The 18,119-nt window shown below is 52.2% G+C and overlaps 8 protein-coding genes across 8 annotated transcripts; 3 read left to right on the top strand and 5 right to left on the bottom strand.

The window, feature by feature from the left end:
• Nucleotides 1–955: 955 nt before the first annotated feature.
• EI97DRAFT_440496 (uncharacterized protein) lies at nt 956–1,504 on the top strand (the record flags this gene model as incomplete). The annotated part of the gene is made up of 1 exon (XM_033799637.1): nt 956–1,504. The coding sequence occupies one exon, from the start codon at nt 956–958 to the stop codon at nt 1,502–1,504; it is 549 nt and encodes a 182-aa protein (XP_033656549.1).
• Nucleotides 1,505–2,592: 1,088 nt separating this feature from the next.
• On the top strand, nt 2,593–3,153 carry EI97DRAFT_456418 (uncharacterized protein; the record flags this gene model as incomplete). The annotated part of the gene is made up of 3 exons (XM_033800726.1): nt 2,593–2,789; nt 2,862–2,954; nt 3,012–3,153. 3 exons carry the CDS (start codon nt 2,593–2,595, stop codon nt 3,151–3,153), a joined length of 432 nt encoding a protein of 143 aa, XP_033656548.1.
• Nucleotides 3,154–3,559: 406 nt separating this feature from the next.
• Nucleotides 3,560–5,179, bottom strand: EI97DRAFT_431225 (Dehydroquinate synthase-like protein). The gene has a single exon (XM_033797883.1). The coding sequence runs from the start codon at nt 4,915–4,917 to the stop codon at nt 3,784–3,786; it is 1,134 nt and encodes a 377-aa protein (XP_033656547.1). The 5' UTR covers nt 4,918–5,179; the 3' UTR covers nt 3,560–3,783.
• A 141-nt stretch (nt 5,180–5,320) lies between these two features.
• EI97DRAFT_431224 (methylenetetrahydrofolate reductase 2) lies at nt 5,321–7,887 on the bottom strand. Its single transcript, XM_033797882.1, has 4 exons — nt 7,693–7,887; nt 6,901–7,637; nt 5,984–6,855; nt 5,321–5,934 (listed from the first exon to the last, which is right to left on the bottom strand). Exons 1-4 carry the CDS (start codon nt 7,777–7,779, stop codon nt 5,687–5,689), a joined length of 1,944 nt encoding a protein of 647 aa, XP_033656546.1. The 5' UTR covers nt 7,780–7,887; the 3' UTR covers nt 5,321–5,686.
• Nucleotides 7,888–8,657: 770 nt separating this feature from the next.
• On the top strand, nt 8,658–9,964 carry EI97DRAFT_225045 (Triosephosphate isomerase). Its single transcript, XM_033793898.1, has one exon. It carries the CDS (start codon nt 8,900–8,902, stop codon nt 9,665–9,667), a length of 768 nt encoding a protein of 255 aa, XP_033656545.1. The 5' UTR covers nt 8,658–8,899; the 3' UTR covers nt 9,668–9,964.
• EI97DRAFT_440492 (uncharacterized protein) lies at nt 9,900–10,505 on the bottom strand (the record flags this gene model as incomplete). The annotated part of the gene is made up of 2 exons (XM_033799636.1): nt 9,900–10,235; nt 10,305–10,505. 2 exons carry the CDS (start codon nt 10,503–10,505, stop codon nt 9,900–9,902), a joined length of 537 nt encoding a protein of 178 aa, XP_033656544.1.
• An 890-nt stretch (nt 10,506–11,395) lies between these two features.
• On the bottom strand, nt 11,396–13,203 carry EI97DRAFT_465354 (uncharacterized protein). The gene is made up of 5 exons (XM_033801465.1): nt 12,821–13,203; nt 12,625–12,735; nt 12,502–12,571; nt 12,312–12,445; nt 11,396–12,249 (listed from the first exon to the last, which is right to left on the bottom strand). The coding sequence occupies exons 1-5, from the start codon at nt 13,038–13,040 to the stop codon at nt 11,753–11,755; spliced, it is 1,032 nt and encodes a 343-aa protein (XP_033656543.1). The 5' UTR covers nt 13,041–13,203; the 3' UTR covers nt 11,396–11,752.
• A 2,881-nt stretch (nt 13,204–16,084) lies between these two features.
• On the bottom strand, nt 16,085–16,755 carry EI97DRAFT_440490 (uncharacterized protein; the record flags this gene model as incomplete). Its single annotated transcript, XM_033799635.1, has 2 exons — nt 16,085–16,609; nt 16,729–16,755. The coding sequence occupies 2 exons, from the start codon at nt 16,753–16,755 to the stop codon at nt 16,085–16,087; spliced, it is 552 nt and encodes a 183-aa protein (XP_033656542.1).
• Nucleotides 16,756–18,119: the final 1,364 nt, after the last annotated feature.

Below are 18,119 nucleotides of genomic sequence, written 5' to 3'. Positions count from 1 at the left end.
CGCAAAGAGTATCCAAGTACTTTATAAGCTCTTGTTCTTGTATAGTGTTTAGTAGTTGTTGTTGATTGTTGGCCACTTGTCGGGTCTTCTGAACACCCCGCCATCTTCGCGACAACGTACTTCGATCAACGCCATGTTTTCGAGCAAGATGAGAGTAGTTAGGAGATTCTCCAAGCTTTAGAGATTCCAAATCTGCAATCGCGGCATCCATATCATGTGTGGTGGTGGAGATAGGATTTTTTGAAGTTGGTGGGGTTTTCGTGAAACTGGGCGTTGGGTGGGGCTGGGCGTTGGTTGGTGGAACACGTTATTTCGGAGTGTCGTTCCAGGCAGGGAGGATGTTCCAGGCCGGCTGAACTGTTGGGACAACCAACTCCGTTAACACACTACATTATTGCCACTTCAAAGGCCTAGGTTAACTCGCCCGGATAGCGGTGGCCCTCCAAAGATAGAGAAAAGGACGTCAAGATGTCAAATAGTCTCCCAGATATCTGGAATCATGCCCTTCCGGACCCTTGGCTGAGTACTGTAAAGGTAGGGTGAATGCCAGAAGACGGACCCCAAAGGATTAGGATTAGATTACCCGCGAAACGGGTACCTGCCAATCGAGGCTTAGGGCCCGACAGCACGCACACCATATCCAACGAATCCTCAGCTTGTACTGTGTATAAATATCAGCCTCTGCATACATCCTGGCAAAAGGACATGGAGCTGCGACGACGGGATCCGGGGTCCAGCAGCAGCAGCGGCGTCGTGCGCTTTCGTGCTTCCCACTCTTCGCGGGGGTTGCGTTCCTCTACCCATCACCAGCCTCCTCCAGGCTTTCACCAGATTTTCTGTTTGCGGCCCTTGCATCGAATCCCGTTCCACATGAGCGCTTCCGATATTTGCCCGCGTGTGCGCCAGTTCGATTGACAAGAGTTAAACTACGTCCCCTCCGCTATCGTGACAAGCTATGGGCGGTGGAGAGGACGTTAAGATTCACGACAGCCCAGCGTCGCCGCCCTCGAGTCCAACGCCTTCACCTTCTGGGACCCAGAATGGGACGACCGAAGCGATACCGCTCAAGAAGACGGGGGAGATGATGCTCGGATTCGCCCTCGCCATCGTCTTCCTCGTCATCTTCTGCATCATTATCCATTTGCTCCTGAAGCAGCATCGTCAGAGATATCCCAACGGGCGGCCGAAGAAGAAGAAGATGAAGAAGCCAAAGGATACGGACCTCGAGAAAGGGACCGTGGAACTGCACTCCGTCGACAGGAAGGTGTTTGAGGCAGCTTCTACGCAGGTGGTGCTATGCGAACTTCCCGAAGACGCGCCACCCCGTCACGAGTTGGATGCCGGTTATGTGTTACCTGTGTCGCCCCTCGAGCGTACACTTACCGGAACTACGGGAGTGACGGGTACGACAGTATCGGACATGGAATCCAACCGCGAACCTCTCGTCAGCCCGGCCGAACCATTACCGGCCCAGCATTTAGCTGTCTACTGGCAAACGCGGTGAAGCTTTCTCGCTACAAAGGAACGAAGAACGCTTGACCATGAACCGCCAAAGGGCTCCGCGGGCCTACAATGATGATGATGCCAATAGTGCGGGAGATTTGAGTTAAGAGCCAGAAGATTGGCACTCCCATTTGCGCCATCGCCCTGCAACGGACATGTGGTGTTGATTGTGGCATCGTATGCCAGCCACCTCTCGAAGAAGAAACACAGAGGAATCCAGGACTAGAAAATTCCCTCTCCGACTCAACGGGACCGTTCAGGGGGCGATAGAACCAGTCCTGATCCCTACGCACAAGGCCGGCACGTCGAGCACCCCTCCCAACACCAGCGACGTAAAGAGCTGGATGATGCACCCGGTTTGGTTTCTCGTCGAAGAAGAAGACCATGGAAACGGCGTCAGAGAGACTATGCTACTGGAACAGCCCAGTAGCATGCAGTACACAGTAGCCTTATGGGGTATGCACGAGAACCAGATGATGTACCCGTTGTGGTGCTCGTCGCGAAGGGTCATGGATAAGGGGTGAACGAACCCCTTAACTGCCCCAGGGTGATGACCTAGCTTACACGGGCGCATGCACCAGACGTGGAGACACTGAGTAACCGTGTCTGCCCCGTTCATAGAGACCTCGGGAACATTTAGCAGCGGCATGCAGCACGCAGAGCGCTGCAGACTTGCGGAGGGGAGCTTCGTAAGCATCCATCACCGAGCTATAGGAGGCGATTAGTTATCATGTAAAACCACAAATATAAACAACTTAACTAACCTCCTCGCATCCAACCGCTTCCCATACTGTAAATCCTCTTGAAACCCCGGGTCTCTATTCTGAGAGTTGTTTCCAGATTTGTTTCGGCGTTCGCGATGCAGCATCACTGTGTACCCTGCCCAGCTAGCGCGTTCACAGTGGCTGTGCCCCGGCACCCAACAAATCATCAGTCACAAAAGGAGACCCACAAACAGCCCAACCGTCATCCCGTCAAAAGCTCCCATCAACAATGCCAACTCCACCCTTCTCCTGCTTCTTCCCAACCCCTCTTGCGTGATCCTAGCACCATAGGGGACCGTATCACTGATCCCCTCGCAATGCCGTCATGATGTTCTTCTCCGCCCTCATCTCCGCCCTCGTGCTCTCCGTCACACAAACCCTCGCCCTCGCTGCCCCCGGCGATGCCGAGGATCTCGTCCGGGAGGACCGAATCAAGGTCTTCCTGTACGCCGCGCCCGCCTTCTGGCAGGAAGTAGCCGTCGACGCGTACCGAGATGCGTGCACGAATCTAGACAACAATCTGTACGTCTTCCGTCCGTCATTGAGGCGAGCTTTGTGTGTGTTTGCCCGCTGACTGATGACTGACGCGGTTAGCATCGATGGAAGCGTGCAGTCGATTCTGGTCGGGGGGCATGACATTGTTTCGGTACTGCAGAGGAAAGATTCGTGGTACTGCACTTTCTATGAGTAGGTCTTCCATGGGCAGCTGCGGGATTCGAGGAATGGCTGATGATTCGTTTGTAGTAATTATGGATGCATAGGTGATGGCGATCCGGCGGCCACGCTCGTTGTTGCTGATGGGGTCAACAATTTGCAAAGCGTGAATAAGACGAATATTCACGCTTTCAGGTGCCGTCTCGAGGACGACAGGTACTTTGACAAGTGAGGCCGACTGGGTTAGCGACGATACCGATGATATCGATCCATATTCAATCGGACTGAGCCCCGACCAGCTCGCGCTGGGTGATGAACACGGCACGGCCAGCGACGACATCCCACCTACTGCGCGCCATGACATATGACACTCCGGAGACCCATATGTGTATACCATGTATGCTTCACCACGGTTGAGGTTCCTGACTGGTGCGCTCAGCTGGGAAGAATCGCAAGAAGCCTCCGCGGCTCCGGTTCAGCCAGTCTGTCCTTCACGGGCAGCACGAGTATATGAAGACAGGCCATCGTAAGGAACAGGAAGAAGATAGGTGAAGAGGTGGTGAAGCAGGAGTTTGGAAAGAACATTTGAATGGGCATCGCGCACGAGCCATGATTAATATTACCTTGGAGGGAGGCGGATTGTAGGGACTGGGATTACCATCTCATATATACTACAGTACAGAGACCCTCCGTCAATATATCTACCCATCTACCCGGTCAACCCACATATCATATCCTAGCCAGTTTTCACGACCGCCATGCTACCCGTCAAATCGGGACCTACAACGCAATCACCAAACAAACCTCAACATTTCAAAGCCTCCCCTTGCCTTTCGCACTGTCATGATAATCACGAGTGCAGTCAAAACAACCCTTCCACCAACCCCCTCACCCTCTCAAAAACCTCCCCATCCTCCACACCCGTCGCCCTCTTCGTAATGACCTCAATCTCCTCCCTCCCGACCCCATAATCCCCCAACCCACACTCCAACCCCAACTCCCTCACAAGCTGTTCAATCCTCTCCCCAACAACACCCGCATCCCTCTCATCATCCCCACTCCTCGCCTCCCCCAAGAAAGGCAACAACCTCGCAATCTCCGCCGCCGCCTCCTTCTCCCCCGCCTTGAGCTTCACCACGCTTCCAAGAGTCAAACAAGAAGTAATCCCATGAGGAATCCCATACGGACTCCCCAACGCATACCCCAACCCATGACTCAACCCCAACCCACCCCTCATATTCGTCCCCAGGAACCCCAGACTCGCAAACGCCGCGAGCTGCAACCGCGTAACGACATCCTCATCTCTCGGCTCCCTCTTATACTTTGGCAGATTCTCAAACAAACTCGCCGCCGCCTGCAGCGTGAGCCACTTCGCCGGCATCTCCGTCGCCGTGGGATGATACAGCAGCTCGACGGCGTGATCGAGCGCGCGCATTCCCGTACTAAGCCACAGTCTCTCGGGGGTGTATATTGCGAACCGGGAGTCGTAGAGCACGACGTGGGGCACCAATTCGGGCGCCCGGATCCCCGTCTTGACGCCGTTGGCTTCCGTGAATCCGGCCATCATCGTGCACTCGGACGCCGACAGCGTCGTCGGGATCGCAATGTGGTACAGCCATTTCCCGCTCTTCGAGTGCAGGCGGTACGATATCGCCTTCGCGCTGTCGATGGGGCTGCCGCCGCCGATGCTGATCACCGTGTCGACGCTGCTATCCCCTTCTATAATCTTGGTGGCTTCATCGAGTTGGGCGACGGGCGCGTGCTCGCCGATTTTGGAAAAAGTACCCGCGTGCCGGTCCGCCAGGAGGGATTCGACTTGCTCGACCAGCGGCGTCTTGGTGGCGAGCGAGGTCCCCGTGATGATGAAGGCTTTGCTTTGCGGCGTCGGCAGGCACGAGGTGAGGTGTTGGGAGACGCTGTCTGGGCCGTAGTACAGCTTTTGGAGTTGGGTCGGCTTCCAGAGGCCGCTTAATGGGTGCGTGGTGGCGTCCGTCATGGTGTGTTTCGTGGAGTAAGGTCGATATGGGCTCGAGAGGTTTTGTCTATTGCTTGGGTAACATGCAGAGAACTGTGGGTTTCGAAGGAGGTGGTTGCTCCCTGTGTTTGTGGGACCACGGGTACCGAGGGTATGTGGAGGCAGGTGGAGGCAGACCACACGGGATGGGGACTGGATCGACCTGAACGAGGCCGTGGATTTCAAGTGCCGAACTACAGAGGGCATCAAGCTTCGCCAATGCTACGGTTCACTAGTCATGCTCATGGAGCACTGTTCCTCAAAGCCATTTGATATAACATAGATGAGATCATCACATCCGGAGATTGAAGGTTATTTCCGTACCGAGGAAATCAATGAGGGGCAGTATTAACACCACATCCCATCGCCAACGAGAAAAGCCAAATGATAGAAACTATTATTTGGTAACCAGGCCGTTGAGGGCGCCAGTCGGGTATCTTTCGAATCTGTCGAACATCAAAAAATCCGCTATCCTCTACTTTTTCCGGCCATCGTCATCTCATTAGTCGTCAGGTTGAAAACGACGTCTTCCCCGATGCCTTGTCTATGCTATCCATCTTTTTGTGCAGATGCACATCGCCGACCCAAAGTGGGATCGGGAAGGTAAATCCGTAAGAAGAAATATTGTTAAAAAAAATTACTGTTGAAAGTGGATTTTCCCGCGCTGAGCAAACGAAGCAGGAAACCAAACGCCGTGAATGAGACCGGTCTTCCGTGTTGAATGCAGTAAGATCGTAATTCGTCAAAAACATTAGTTTGCTGACACCGTGACGCCGTTGAGGCCGTTGGAGAGGGCTGAAGCAGCAGACTTTAAGGCCTCTGCGGCAGCCTGAGTCTTGGACTTCTCTTCAGTGTTGGCGCCGTTGACCTCCTCCTTGGATTCGCCATTGGCCTGGCCGTTGACGGTGCCGGTGCTGTGCAGAGGTTTGTCCATGTTGGGAACTTGAAGGCCGTCAAAGAGATGGAAGATGCCATGAGTGACATGGAAATCGTTGTGGACTGTTCCGTTAGCACCACGGTCGGGCCGGCTTGAGATTCAGGTACTCACCGATGTTCACCAAGTACCAGGTATCCATCAGATCCTCAATGACATAGCGAGACGGGCTCACAGAGGAGTGGCAGTTCGCCCAGTCCTGGCCCAACCTGAAGAATTCATCCTTCCATGCGAGGAAGCTGACCGTCTCGACGATAGTGGGCTGCACAATCTCCTTTCCGGGGAACACGCCCCAGGTGACAGCGTTCGGACCAGCCGGCGAATTGGTCTTCAGCTCTCCGTTTTTATTGACGGCATAGTACGTCAGGTCCGGATCTCGCTCGATCCTAGTTATAACCTCGGCGATGAGTTCCGGGGAGATAAGGACCTCCAGGTATGCCTTCTGGTAGACATAACCATTCCGCGGACCCCAGCCAAAGACCGGATCGGAGGACTTGGCGCCATTTACAGCTGGTTGGGAGTTGATGGTGAGGAAACCACGCCTGTTGAGATCGATGAGATCCTGCTGGATGCTCTCGGCTTCTTTGGTAATGGGCTGCTCGCTCCAAGGCAACGACTCGAGTTTACCGCTCATATAACGGACGAAGACGTCCGAGATGTCTTTGACGGAAGTCGGTGAACCCCAAAGCTTGATATTCTGCTCGTTAGTGCCTTTAAGGCCTATACCGTACGCATCCAATTCACCAAAAGCGGGCGACCGAGAGTCACCCCAACGGCCGTTGGGGAACTCGTCCCAGTCTTGGGTCCGAGCCACATACGAGCGGTTCCTGTTACGCCAGAATATAGGCCGTACGTTCTCGTCGCGGCGGTTGAGGCCAAGCGAAGGTCTCCAGGGGAGGGGTCTCTCGAGCGGACTTTCAACGTCGGGAAGCAGGTCAAGTTCTTCCAGCACCATGCGAGTCGCCTGCGCCAAGTTCATCGTGTAGCTATGCAGGTCAGCATGTCTCTCTCCGATCAAGGCGGGTACCTACAAGTGCAGATGCGTGATACCTCCGGCGATCAGCCTTCGGCACATATCCGCGACCAAGACCTTACCGACCTCACGGACCTCGACATCGTCGTTCTTGATCGGCTCGAGAGCCTCAAGCCACTTAGGAGGAATATGGCACTTCGTCCAGTTGGCGCGGCGCATGAAGGCAGCATAGGTATGGATGGGCATGATTCCAGGAATTATTGGGATTGTAATCCCCTTCGCTCGGACCTTACGCACCCAATCCAGGAATATGTCGGTGTCGTAGAACATCTGCGTCACAATAAAGGTAGCACCAGCGTCGACTTTCTCCTTGAGGTGGTCAATGAGTTGGTCGACATTGTCATTGTCCTCGCATCCCTCGGAATATCCCGCCACGCCAATGTCGAAGTGGTTTCCGTATTTCTCGCGGATATATTTTACCAGGTCGCGGGCATATCTGAACCCTCCAGCCGTGGCCTCCCACTTCTCTTTCTCACGGGGCGGGTCACCTCTCAGTGCCAATATGTTGGTGCAACCCGCCTGGTATGCCTCGCGCAGCGCGTCGTCGAGCTTCGACTTCTCCATGTCGGTGCAGGTCAGGTGCATGCATGTTTCGAGTCCGTACACAGTCTGGGCGACCTTGACCATCTCGCAGGTTAGCTGTGAAAGACGGCCGCCCGCTCCCCAGGTGATGTCGACGAATTGGGGACCGAAGCCGTGCATGCGGTCCATGCGATCGTACAGATTCTGGACGCCCTGTTATGGACTTAGCATCCATCCCAGTCCTCGTTACTATCCAATTGTGCCCTACCTGCGCTGTCTTGGGCGGAAAGAACTCGAAAGAGAAGGTTGTTTTTCCATCCTTCTGCGCCTGGGCGAGCTTCTGTGAGATGTGCATGGCGGCGAGTACTGTTCAACGGTCCACAACAGAGGTGAAGGACGGTAGGTAGCCAGAGTTTCTGTAAACCGTGATCAGTGCCTGGGAAACGACTCGAGTATATACCCCCGGCAGGCACCGAAGCACCCCGGGCGGAGTGAAATGCAGCTTACTTTTATTATTACCAGATGTCACCCCTCAGTATATCTCCACCGCACCCCGCGCTGTGCTGAAACTCCTCTAGCTATCCCAAATAGCGAACGCGGGCCCAACGATCCGCGAGATGCCGCTGCATGTACCACTACAATGGCAGGTAAATGATGCTTGTGAGTGCGACCGGAAGAATGAGGGTGTTTGTTAGGGGGGAGGAAAAGATGGGTAGCACTGCGTTGTTCATGACCGAAACCATCGAATGCCAAGGTGCTGGAAACTTTTGGCGGGGCGCTGACCGCTCGCACTCCGACGGTCGGCGCTTTTCACCAATGAGGAATCCGGGAAACTCCCCGGATACTCCGTCCAGCACACCAATATACAAACTCCGGGTAGACGAGAAGGTTCTGACATTCGCTTTTGGGGTGGGACAAGATATCTGGCTTCTCTGGTGGGTTGGAACTGGTTACGAGTCTCAAGGAATGCCAAAGATTTCTCTGTTACAGTGCTTACTTTGATCCCTTTCACCCTCATGAACCCATATATGTTACAAAAGTTCATAGGGAAACGTGTACGTGTAGTTATGCCGGAATAATAGTACAGTAAGTCCGGAAACGGAATGACCCAAGAATTCCTTGCAACGCTTTCAGTGGCAGGCTTCGGTGACTTTTGACTGGTCGTAATAGGAATTGGGACCTACTTTGTCCACGATCTATAAAACTTTAGCTCATCTAATCGTTCCCATCTAAAAACTGATAGGACCAACTAGAACATGAATCTAGCTATGGAATGAGATCTATCTTTCCATTAGTCGCAACATTAAGGCATGCTTATACTGACAGCGACTAGTAAATGCGGAATACCCCATCCAGTAACCCCAACCACATTCCGTCACTACTCCCATAAACCTCACCAAACCCCCAACCAACCTCAAACTTACCATTAATCCCCAGCTTCTCCTCCCCTCCCAAGTCCTTCACCAAACTGCACAATGGCCTCCCCCGAACCCCCCCGCCGCCTCGTCGGCGTCTCCACAAAAATGTACTTCTCCCTCCAGCAAACCTTCTCCTACACCTGGGGCCTCCTCCAGCTCGACCCCCTCGCCTTCAACGCCCGCATCGACCTCTTCCTCATCCCAGACTTCCTCTCCCTCCACCCCTGCGCCGCCATCCTCGGCCCCTCACACATCAAGCTCGGCGCGCAAGACACACACTGGGAAGACCGCGGCGCATACACGGGCGAAGTGAGTCCCGCGGCGCTGGCCGAGGTCGGGGTCAGGATAGTGGAAATCGGGCATGCGGAGCGGAGAGCGCTGTTTGGCGAGACGGACGAGGTGGTTGCGCGGAAGGCCAAGGCGGTGAGTAGGCATGGGATGGTGCCGCTCGTGTGCGTGGGGGAGACGACGCATGGGAGTGTTGCGTCTGCGGCCGTGGGGCAGGCGATACAGGAGTGCCGGGTGCAGGTCGAGGCGGTGCTGAGGGCCGTGCCGGAGGAGCAGGAGATTGTTTTCGCGTATGAGCCTGTGTGGGCGATTGGAGCGCAAGAGCCGGCGGATCCGGATCATGTGGTGCATGTTACGAAGGCGATACGGGAGATGGTTGGGCAGAGGAAGGGGTTGGTGAGGATAGTGTATGGGGGAAGTGCGGGGCCGGGGACGTTTGGGAGGATTAAAGATGGGGTGGATGGGTTGTTCCTGGGGAGGTTTGCGCATGATATTAAGAATTTGGAGAAGGTGATCAAGGAGATGGCGGAAGTATAGCCAGGTGTTACATACATGGGGATTTCCATTGGACTGAGGATGATACTCCTAATACTCCTAAGGGAGGCTCTCTCTATGATTGCAACGGTCTGTTGCACATTACCACGGGAGAAGCAGTTGTATTCAGTGAGCTATGCCTTCCCTACTGTCCTCAATGTATCAGTCAAAACCACCCCGAGGCAGATGAATTTCCGTCTCGTTTCATCCACCTGGTCATTTCCCTCCATATACTTTACTCCCCAGTCTCCCCAGTCTCCCCAGTCTCCCCAGTCTCCTCAGTCTCCTCAGCCTCCTCAGTCTCCCCAGTCTCCCCAGTCTCCCCAGTCTCCTCGGCCCGCTTATTCGCCATGGCAATCTCATAACACTTCGACTTCTTGATCGCAGCGGTCAACCTGCGCGAAACCATCGTGAGGGAATCCAGCGTCTCGCAAAACGACCGAGCCAATCTCCCCGTCTTCTCGTCCAGCGACTTCCATACCTCGCCACGCGGCTTCTCCAAGAGCTGGGGTCGCATCTCCTTGACCAACTCCACCAGGACCATCGCGGCAGCCAGCTTCGTGCAAATACCCTAGCATATCGTCAGTTTTTTTCCAATGCTCTGGCTAGGGTCGACATCGACGGGGGAAGGGGTACCTACGATCTCCTCTTCAAGTAACGGGATGATGGCGAGTGGCGGCTCCGTGCCTTCGGGAAACAAGATGGCCTGGATGTCCTCCAGCTCGGCCATCACTTCCTCGCCGTTCCGGATGCTTTTCGTTAGGCGCTCTAGTCCAGCACGCGTAGACAGCATCGTTAGGTCGCGGACGCGCTCGTTGATGGATTCATTCGTCTCCGTCATGGTGCCTTGTTTGTGGAGCAGTATTGGAACTGGGGGAGAGAGAGAGAGAGACAGAGAGAGAGAGAGAGGGACAGAGAGAGAAAGAGATTTTTTGAAGAGGGGGGGGGAGGGGGAGGGGGGAGAATGCGAAGTTGCGAAAGTAGTAAGGAAGCAGGTAAACTTTATTGAAGAGCGCGAGATAAGAGACTATAGGTAGTAACCCGCCAAGAAGCACTCTCTCACTCTGTGTCGGTGAAGGCGAAAGGAACCCGTTTGCTTCAGTAGCGGTGACGAGTTGCTAACAGGTTACGGAAACTCGTCCCACGGTGACTCTTATGCCTCCCCGGCACTACGTTGTCCGCCCGACATCTATCCACCAGCAACGAAGTAATCAGTCCATGACGTATTGTACCGTACCGCTGCGTATGTGTATATGCAGGCACCTGCACCCATTCCGTAGACCTGAACTAGTCTAAGATGTCGGTACAGTCCTCTAGGGTATATCTAACTCCAAACTACTCCAAACAACGACTATACCCTAATCTTATACTAGCACACTCCACCCTTAGCCGCATAATTACAAACACAGACGAGAAAACTAGTAAGCTACGCCGCAACACGATGTAAAACAGTAAGAAAATCGCCCTGTTGATGAAGAGAAATCAAGAGTTAGAATACCGTTTAACTCGATCGGGTTGCAAGGTTCATGTTAATTCCCCTGGATGGTAAGGGTATCTATCTTTATAGACAATTATTCCTAGCCCACCGCACAAATCTCTCAGGCAGATATTAGAATAGAGCGAGGGGGTAGACAGTGGGCTTGGGGGAAAGCGACAAAGGAATAGCAAAACTAGAGGAATCCTGAAGACTCACTCGTAAACGCTAGTACCCATACCTCTGATACTAACTTCCTATTATTTAGCTAACCGCCGATTGATCATCTGCGCAACTGAAAGTGCACTACAGTGATCAAAGACATAGGCATAACAAGGCGTGGATATCATTATAAGCAGCTAAACCCCGCCTAGCCCAATCCTACGTCCCTAGCATTCCACATACCCATCTGCCCAATCCTTTCCATATCCCAAATATCCATGCAATCCGAGAAATTCTCCCGTTCACAAATCAACTCCCCAACGGGCTACAACATGCGATTGACACGTCTCACAGAATATCATCACTCCACAGCCATTCGAATCTCAACGCATCTTCTTCACCAACCCTCCACACTCATTCCAATAACGCATATTCTCGTCAATTCCCTCCTCCTACGACGGCAACTCATTCCTCTGCACATGCTGCCCCTGCCCCTGCCCCTGCGCATACGGCTCATACGCGGGAACCGCACTCTGAATCGTCGGACTCGTGCTCCCCACGCTATAAATCCCAGACGTATGCGGATTGTACTCTCCCTGCGTAGGAGGCGCGTAATAACCTTCGGCGCCGCCCTGCGCCGGGGGCTTCTCGGCCTGGTACTCGGGATACGTTGGTGGGGCGGCGGCGGCAGCAGCGCCTGCGGCAGAGGCGTCGCCGGCATTGGTGTTGCGGCCGCGGCGCAGGATGTAGAAGATGGCGACTGCGGCGAGGGCGATGACGGCGACGCCGCCGACGACGCTGCCGGCGATGATGCCGGCGTTGTTCTTGGGTTTGGGCTCTGGTGGTGGGGTGGATGTGGAGGTGGTGGAGGTGGTGGATGTTGGCCCTGTCTGGGTGGAGGAAGGGGAGTTGATTGAGGTGGATGGATTGGTAGTGGTTGCGGGTACGTCTGAGTTTTGAATCAGTATAGAATCCGGTGCATGGGAAAACTACGAAGAATATGCAACTTACTCGCAGGAGGTTGCGTGCGGTACGCAGTTACCACGTCAGTGCTCGCAGTGTTGCAGTAGAGCCAGGAGAGGGCATCTGTAGCTCCGTAGGTTTCGTAAAGCAGGTCGGTATAGCATGAAGAGCCGGCTTGGACACTGTGATTGTGTGAGACCCCACGATGTCGGTCGAGTAGGATAGGACTGTCAATTACCAGAAGACCGATTTTGTCGACCACTTCAACCAACCGTCTGAACATGTAGTGAAGAGCGGGCATTCTGTGTCTAAAAACCGTGAGTTTCTTTGAGCATTGCTCAATAATGCGCAAGCGACTCACCGGCTGAGACACTGGTGCCGACAGTTTGATAGTAAGTCTTTGAGCAACCCCTCCAGAACTGGCCAGAGGATGTGAAGGTATAGTCATCCGGTCTGTAGGTAAATGGAGCCCCTATGAGAGGACCTTGTTAGTTCCCAATCCATGCCTGATGTTTGGTCGCAATGGCTTCGCATATGAAAAAAAATCAATTACTCACAGAGCACAACCCCCTCCGTCTGTCCCCCCGAGAAGTAGGCGAAAGTACGTGTGAGTTTCGAACTAGCCGCTGGATCTGTCCCGAGCCCCGTCGGTACCGGTAATGGTGCCACGGAACCATCTTGTCTTTCGTGCAGTTTCGCTGCTGGTGTCGGAAAGGGAGCTACTACGGCACCAGCTACGGCGCCCATGGCCGTGAGCATGAAGGCTGAGCGACGCATATCGTCCTACCGAATCCAGAACCTGAGGCCTTTGGGAGAGTCGAAAGGAGAGGAAGCCATCAGGCTGTGGGGAGACACGGGGGTATATCATGGGCACAATAATGGAGCCCTGCGGCTGAGCTCCAGACCCAGATGGCGGTTGCTGGATACGAACTGCTTTGCCGCGGTGGTGGTGGTCTGGTTGTCACTGCAGGGTCCTAAAAACATGGCGTATCCGATGATTGGACGAGTCACTGCGCCACACACAAATCAGGAAAGGCAGCCGAAGCCTAGCGAGGGTGGCCGTGGTCTGATTGGCCCCGTACTCGACCGGTCCGCAAAACAATAAAATGGCGAGCATCGTGGATGTAGCTTGGCTCTGGCTCCTCAGGTGTCCAACATTCTTCCTTAGGGAGGAAATAATTGGTACTCCAAACGTGCCTCTGTATACGAAGTGTGGCAGTGGCTGGGCGAATTGCGAGCCTCGGGGCTTGCTGGAGGATGGAAAGATCCGTTCGAACGCATCAGGTAAAAAAAAATAGGATTGCAGTCTTCGGCCTTCCAGCAGAGCCGCACGTCGAATGACTCGTCGTTGCAACCATCAGTCCAGACTGTGGAGAGCCTGGAAGCCTCATCAGCAGACAACACACCACGTCTCAGCGCTTCATAAGAATGCGCTTGTCGGCTACCAAGCACAAGGTGGGGAAGGCATGTGCAGAAAGACTTGCTCCCTAGGGGCTAACCCCTAGCGTCAGGGATAGGTTATAAATGTGTATCTAGAATAACGTGTTTTACAAGCGAGTCGCCAGTACAAGCGAGTCGCCAGGCCCACCAACTTCGTGCACCTCTATAGCCATACAACTCAACCACGTTATAAGATAATATAGAGATATTAATAAAATAGATCAAGCAGTATCTAAAGAATCTTTTTTGCAAGTACGTGAGTTGTGCCCAGGCTCTCTGCACTTTGTACATCACGCCAGAGCCTGGCGGCTAAGACCTGATCGTGTACCACCTTGACGCTGTTCACGAGCAATCTGCTCCTCAATCTCTTGTTGAGCTAGTATATCCTCTCCTGCTCCCTTTGTTAAGACTCCATGTTTCTGGATCCGCTTCTTTTTGCGCTGTCTCCACTTTATAGCTACCTCATTAGCTCTCTCAAGGCTAGCAATCCGATCGTACATTAGCTCAGCTGAGAGCATCATTACTTTAGCCCCCTTCTTGAGCTGATCAATCACCTCAATGATTGAGGCTGGTGATGAGCTCTTGTGCTGCCGAACGTGATCACATATTAGCGTTGATTGAGCCTCAAGCTCATGTATGTTGCTTGGTGTTCGAGCCTTCCAGAGAGTCTCTACTAGGGTAGCTGGAGGAGTAGGCGTACAGAGCTACACATCAAGCTTTGACAGAACAATGTCTGGCTGGAGAGGAACTAGGCCTGCACCTCGAAAGGCTGAGCAGATGTTGGTTGATGTAAATGATTGATTAAAGGCTGCCTTGAAGGCTGGCAGAAACTCAAGCTTCGTAATGTGGTTGATATGGTGGCGGATCAGAGCCTCAATCTCATGGCTGTATACGTGCTTCAATGGCACGAAGCAGCCAATGTCCAGAGGCTGGAGCAGATGAGATGAGTGAGCTGGCATGCACAGCATGTAGATATTGTTCTCCTTGCAGAATTCTTGAAACTCAAGGGAGTGGTAGCTCTCGTGGCCATCAAGGATGAGCAGACGACGAGCACCTACAACACGAGTCTTGGTATGAGCATTGAAGTGCTTTAGCCACTCAACTCCTAGCTCATTGTTCATCCAGCCATTGTCACTAACAGCGATTGCCCAGTCACATGGGATATCAGCTTCCTCGTACCAGGCAGAGAGATGCTGTTGGCCAGCAAAGATAATGAATGGTGGGATAGCCCAGCCAGCAGCGTTGATTCCTTGGATGACCGTTACCCATTCACGATTGCCTGGCTGGATAGCCTTTGGCCGGCCTCTCCTCTCTAACCCTGTTACAATGAGCTGAGTAGTGATCTTGCCCATCATAAAGCCAGCCTCATCGAAGTTGTAGACGTCCTCATCACAGATGCCATACTTGGCCTTTGTCTACTCTACCAGCTTGAACCAGCTCTTAATTAACTTAGGATCCTCACATAGAGCCCTCTGCCTATCGTACGGCCAATTAAAATGTGTTGTAAGACTGTCTGTATGCTTGACGAAGTTGTGTGGCCAGTGGATGCTAACATGGTCTGCGCCGTACACAGCTAGCAGATTGTTGGCCATATCACGTACAGCTACATATGTAGGTGCAAATCCACGTTGATCTAGGTCAAGTATATTTGTAACAATCACTTCCTCTTCTAGCTCAGTGAGCTTCTTTGAGTTGAGCTGGCAATCATGTCGTAGAGGCTTCCCGGCGCGTCGGTCACGCAGCGTTGATCGAGAGACATTATACATTTGGGCAGCACAGCTAGCACTTTTAATTTGCTTCTTTTCAATAGAGGAGATGGTAAGAATTAAATCTGCTTCGTGATAGCTTGATTGAGTATTACATAGTTGAGCCATGAAGGTTGATAGTTGAGATAGTGCACGAAGTTGGTGGGCCTGGCGACTCGCTTGTACTGGCGACTCGCTTGTACTGGCGACTCGCTTGTAAAACACATTACCTATCTTATAACAAACACTAATGATACATATAGATATAAACCTGTTAGTGTTTGCAACTTTCTAAAACGCTTAACACCCTAGTCAGCCTAATTTTAATAGAAGCTAACGTGCTTATATAATAGCTTACTAGACCTGTATTGTTTTATAAGTTTTATGCTCTTCTAAGAGTAACTAGCGCAGTTTTAATCAATCTTCCTATCCTTTAGCTTTGCATAGCATGTTTTATAGACTGTTAGTAGGATTAGGGCATATTATTCTTTGCGCATAGAAGGCCTTCGCAGACCGTGCACGGTCGCAGATCGTGCACGGTCGGAGCCGCAATTTCTCCCTCCACAAATTATTAACAAATATCTTAACAACAACAATATTAATTGTTACGAAACTTGGTAGTCTTATTAATTATATCTACGCAAATGGTTCTATCTGGATATCTTCATGTTGGAGGTGTTTTGGCAGCCGCTGTTTGCGGCGAGGTCGCGCAACCGTAGAACTCGATCCAACGCCTTCATCTGATGAGATCTCAACAATATCCTGCTGCTGCGATAATTGCTTCTCTGGAGGCTTCTTTGGAGCTGTTTTATTGTTACGTGTGCGCTGTTTTGAGGCCTGTTTAGACTTCTGCTGTAGTTGCTTTATGGCCTTCTTTTCCTGCTTCTCTTCCTCGCGTGTGGCCTCTCTGCGTAACTTCTCTTTCTGCCGTTCAGCCTTCTTATTAGCTGCATGTTGTTGCGCTGCCTCTTTTAGAAGCCGTTTCTGAATCTTAGATTCAGCTTTCTGTGCTGTAGCTTCTTGTTGAGTGCGTTCCTGCTCCTCCTGCTTCTCCCGTGCAGCCGTGATCTTCGCAGGACTAAAGAACATCGGTTCGCCTTCCGTAATCTCAAACAGATTGTTGAATAATGGGTTGCCACGCTTATGGCGCTTCTTCTCAAGCTGAATAGTCGACTCAGCAGCTGCTAAACGTGATTTAAGAAGCTGGTTCTCAGCTTCTGCGCGCTCCGCTCGATCAATCAGTTTTGGCAATAGCGACTTAGTAATAACCTCATTCGCACCTTGCTTCGCACCCTGACATGTAGCATGGCGAATTTTGCTCAAATCTATGTCAGAGAGGCTAGATTTAGCTGAGTCACTGCTGCTAGTAGGCCTCTGTTTGATCTGCTGCAAGACAGCTTCCGCGTCTAGTGGAGAGAGCCCTGTTTTGCGAAATCCAGATTCAATATTCTCTTCTGTAAAGGAAGCCTGAAATGCAGGGTAAAACAAACTCCAAAACTCTCGTTTTGATAGATGAGAAAGGCCGCTAGTCCTTAGGATCCATTCATCAAGGTTTTGGGAGTAGAAGTTAGCCAGAGGCCCAAATACGGAGACATCCAGGGGCTGCAATCGATGCGTGGAATGTGGTGGATATAGTGCCACTAAAACGTTGTTTTGCTCACACCAATTAAGGAATTTCATGTTTATATGGCTGCCGTGCCCGTCAACAAAAAGTAGCCGTGGATCCCGTGCAAGACGTGCTTTCTTCTTAGTGTTGGCATCAAAAATCCGAGTTAACCAATGGAATCCAAGTTTATCGCTCGTCCAGCCATTCGGGCTACTTGCAAAGAAGGCGCACTGACTCCCTGGATCGTAATCATTAAGCCATGAGTCCTGAAGGTTGCCTGTTTGGGCCTGGTAGATAACTGCTGGTGGTAGGGAGGTGTGATCCATACAGATGCACGCAAGCAACGTGATCCACTCGCGATTGCCATCTTGGCCAGATCCAATCAATTTGCCACTGTCAAGCTGTTGTTTAGAGACTATTCGCTTCGTCTTCTGCAGCTTGCCTAGCAAGAAGCCTTTTTCATCCATATTATAGATGTTGTGTGGCTGGACATCATATTGTTTGATTTTTGCAGCAATCTGGTTAAAATTAGTAATAAGAACATGATACCTAGAAGCCACTTACCAGCTCAAAATAATGCTTGATATTTGTATAAGATTCAGCCTTTTTGCGCCTTAGATCAAAGCCTTCTAGGTAGATTGATTTCAGCTTCGTTCGATGGCGTTTGACGAATCTCGAAGGCCAGTTTTTTGAGGGCAGTCTTCCACCAAGTTCTGCAGCGAAATTACGCAATATCTGAGGCGTAGGAGGTATCCCGTGGTCGCAAAGATGGTTGATATATTTGATGAGTTGTAACTCTTGATTGTCGCTGAGAAATCTGCGAGTTTCGTTACCAACCGCCTTCGAGGTGGTGAGGCCTCGATGTCGCCGCGATAGCGTTGTACGATCAATATTGAACTCAGCAGCAGTTGCAGAGTAATTCGGAGACTCCTGCAACTCCAACGCAGCAAGCACGGCCTCAATTGAACCCATATTCAGCAAGATATTTTTGTTTAAAATTCAGTGTACGAAAGCCACAAGGGTGTGCACGATCCGAGTCCGTGCACGATCTGCGGAGGCCTTCTA

This window comes from Westerdykella ornata (genome assembly GCF_010094085.1).
Source record: "Westerdykella ornata strain CBS 379.55 unplaced genomic scaffold EI97scaffold_4, whole genome shotgun sequence".
Classification (NCBI taxonomy): domain Eukaryota; kingdom Fungi; phylum Ascomycota; class Dothideomycetes; order Pleosporales; family Sporormiaceae; genus Westerdykella; species Westerdykella ornata.
Note: the sequence above shows the minus strand (reverse complement) of the source record. Positions and strands in the feature narration are given on the sequence as shown.

Coding starts and splice junctions, on each gene's coding strand:
- EI97DRAFT_465354 (XM_033801465.1), bottom strand. CDS start 13,040: ATGCGTCGCTCAGCCTTCATGCTCACGGCCATGGGCGCCGTAGCTGGT. Junction 12,446..12,501: donor TCGACAAAATCGGTCTTCTG/GTAATTGACAGT, acceptor ACACAATCACAG/TGTCCAAGCCGGCTCTTCAT. Junction 12,250..12,311: donor CCGCACGCAACCTCCTGCGA/GTAAGTTGCATA, acceptor TTCAAAACTCAG/ACGTACCCGCAACCACTACC.
- EI97DRAFT_431224 (XM_033797882.1), bottom strand. CDS start 7,779: ATGCACATCTCACAGAAGCTCGCCCAGGCGCAGAAGGATGGAAAAACA. Junction 7,638..7,692: donor TTCCGCCCAAGACAGCGCAG/GTAGGGCACAAT, acceptor AGTCCATAACAG/GGCGTCCAGAATCTGTACGA. Junction 6,856..6,900: donor GGTATCACGCATCTGCACTT/GTAGGTACCCGC, acceptor TGACCTGCATAG/CTACACGATGAACTTGGCGC.
- EI97DRAFT_431225 (XM_033797883.1), bottom strand. CDS start 4,917: ATGACGGACGCCACCACGCACCCATTAAGCGGCCTCTGGAAGCCGACC.
- EI97DRAFT_225045 (XM_033793898.1), top strand. CDS start 8,900: ATGGCCTCCCCCGAACCCCCCCGCCGCCTCGTCGGCGTCTCCACAAAA.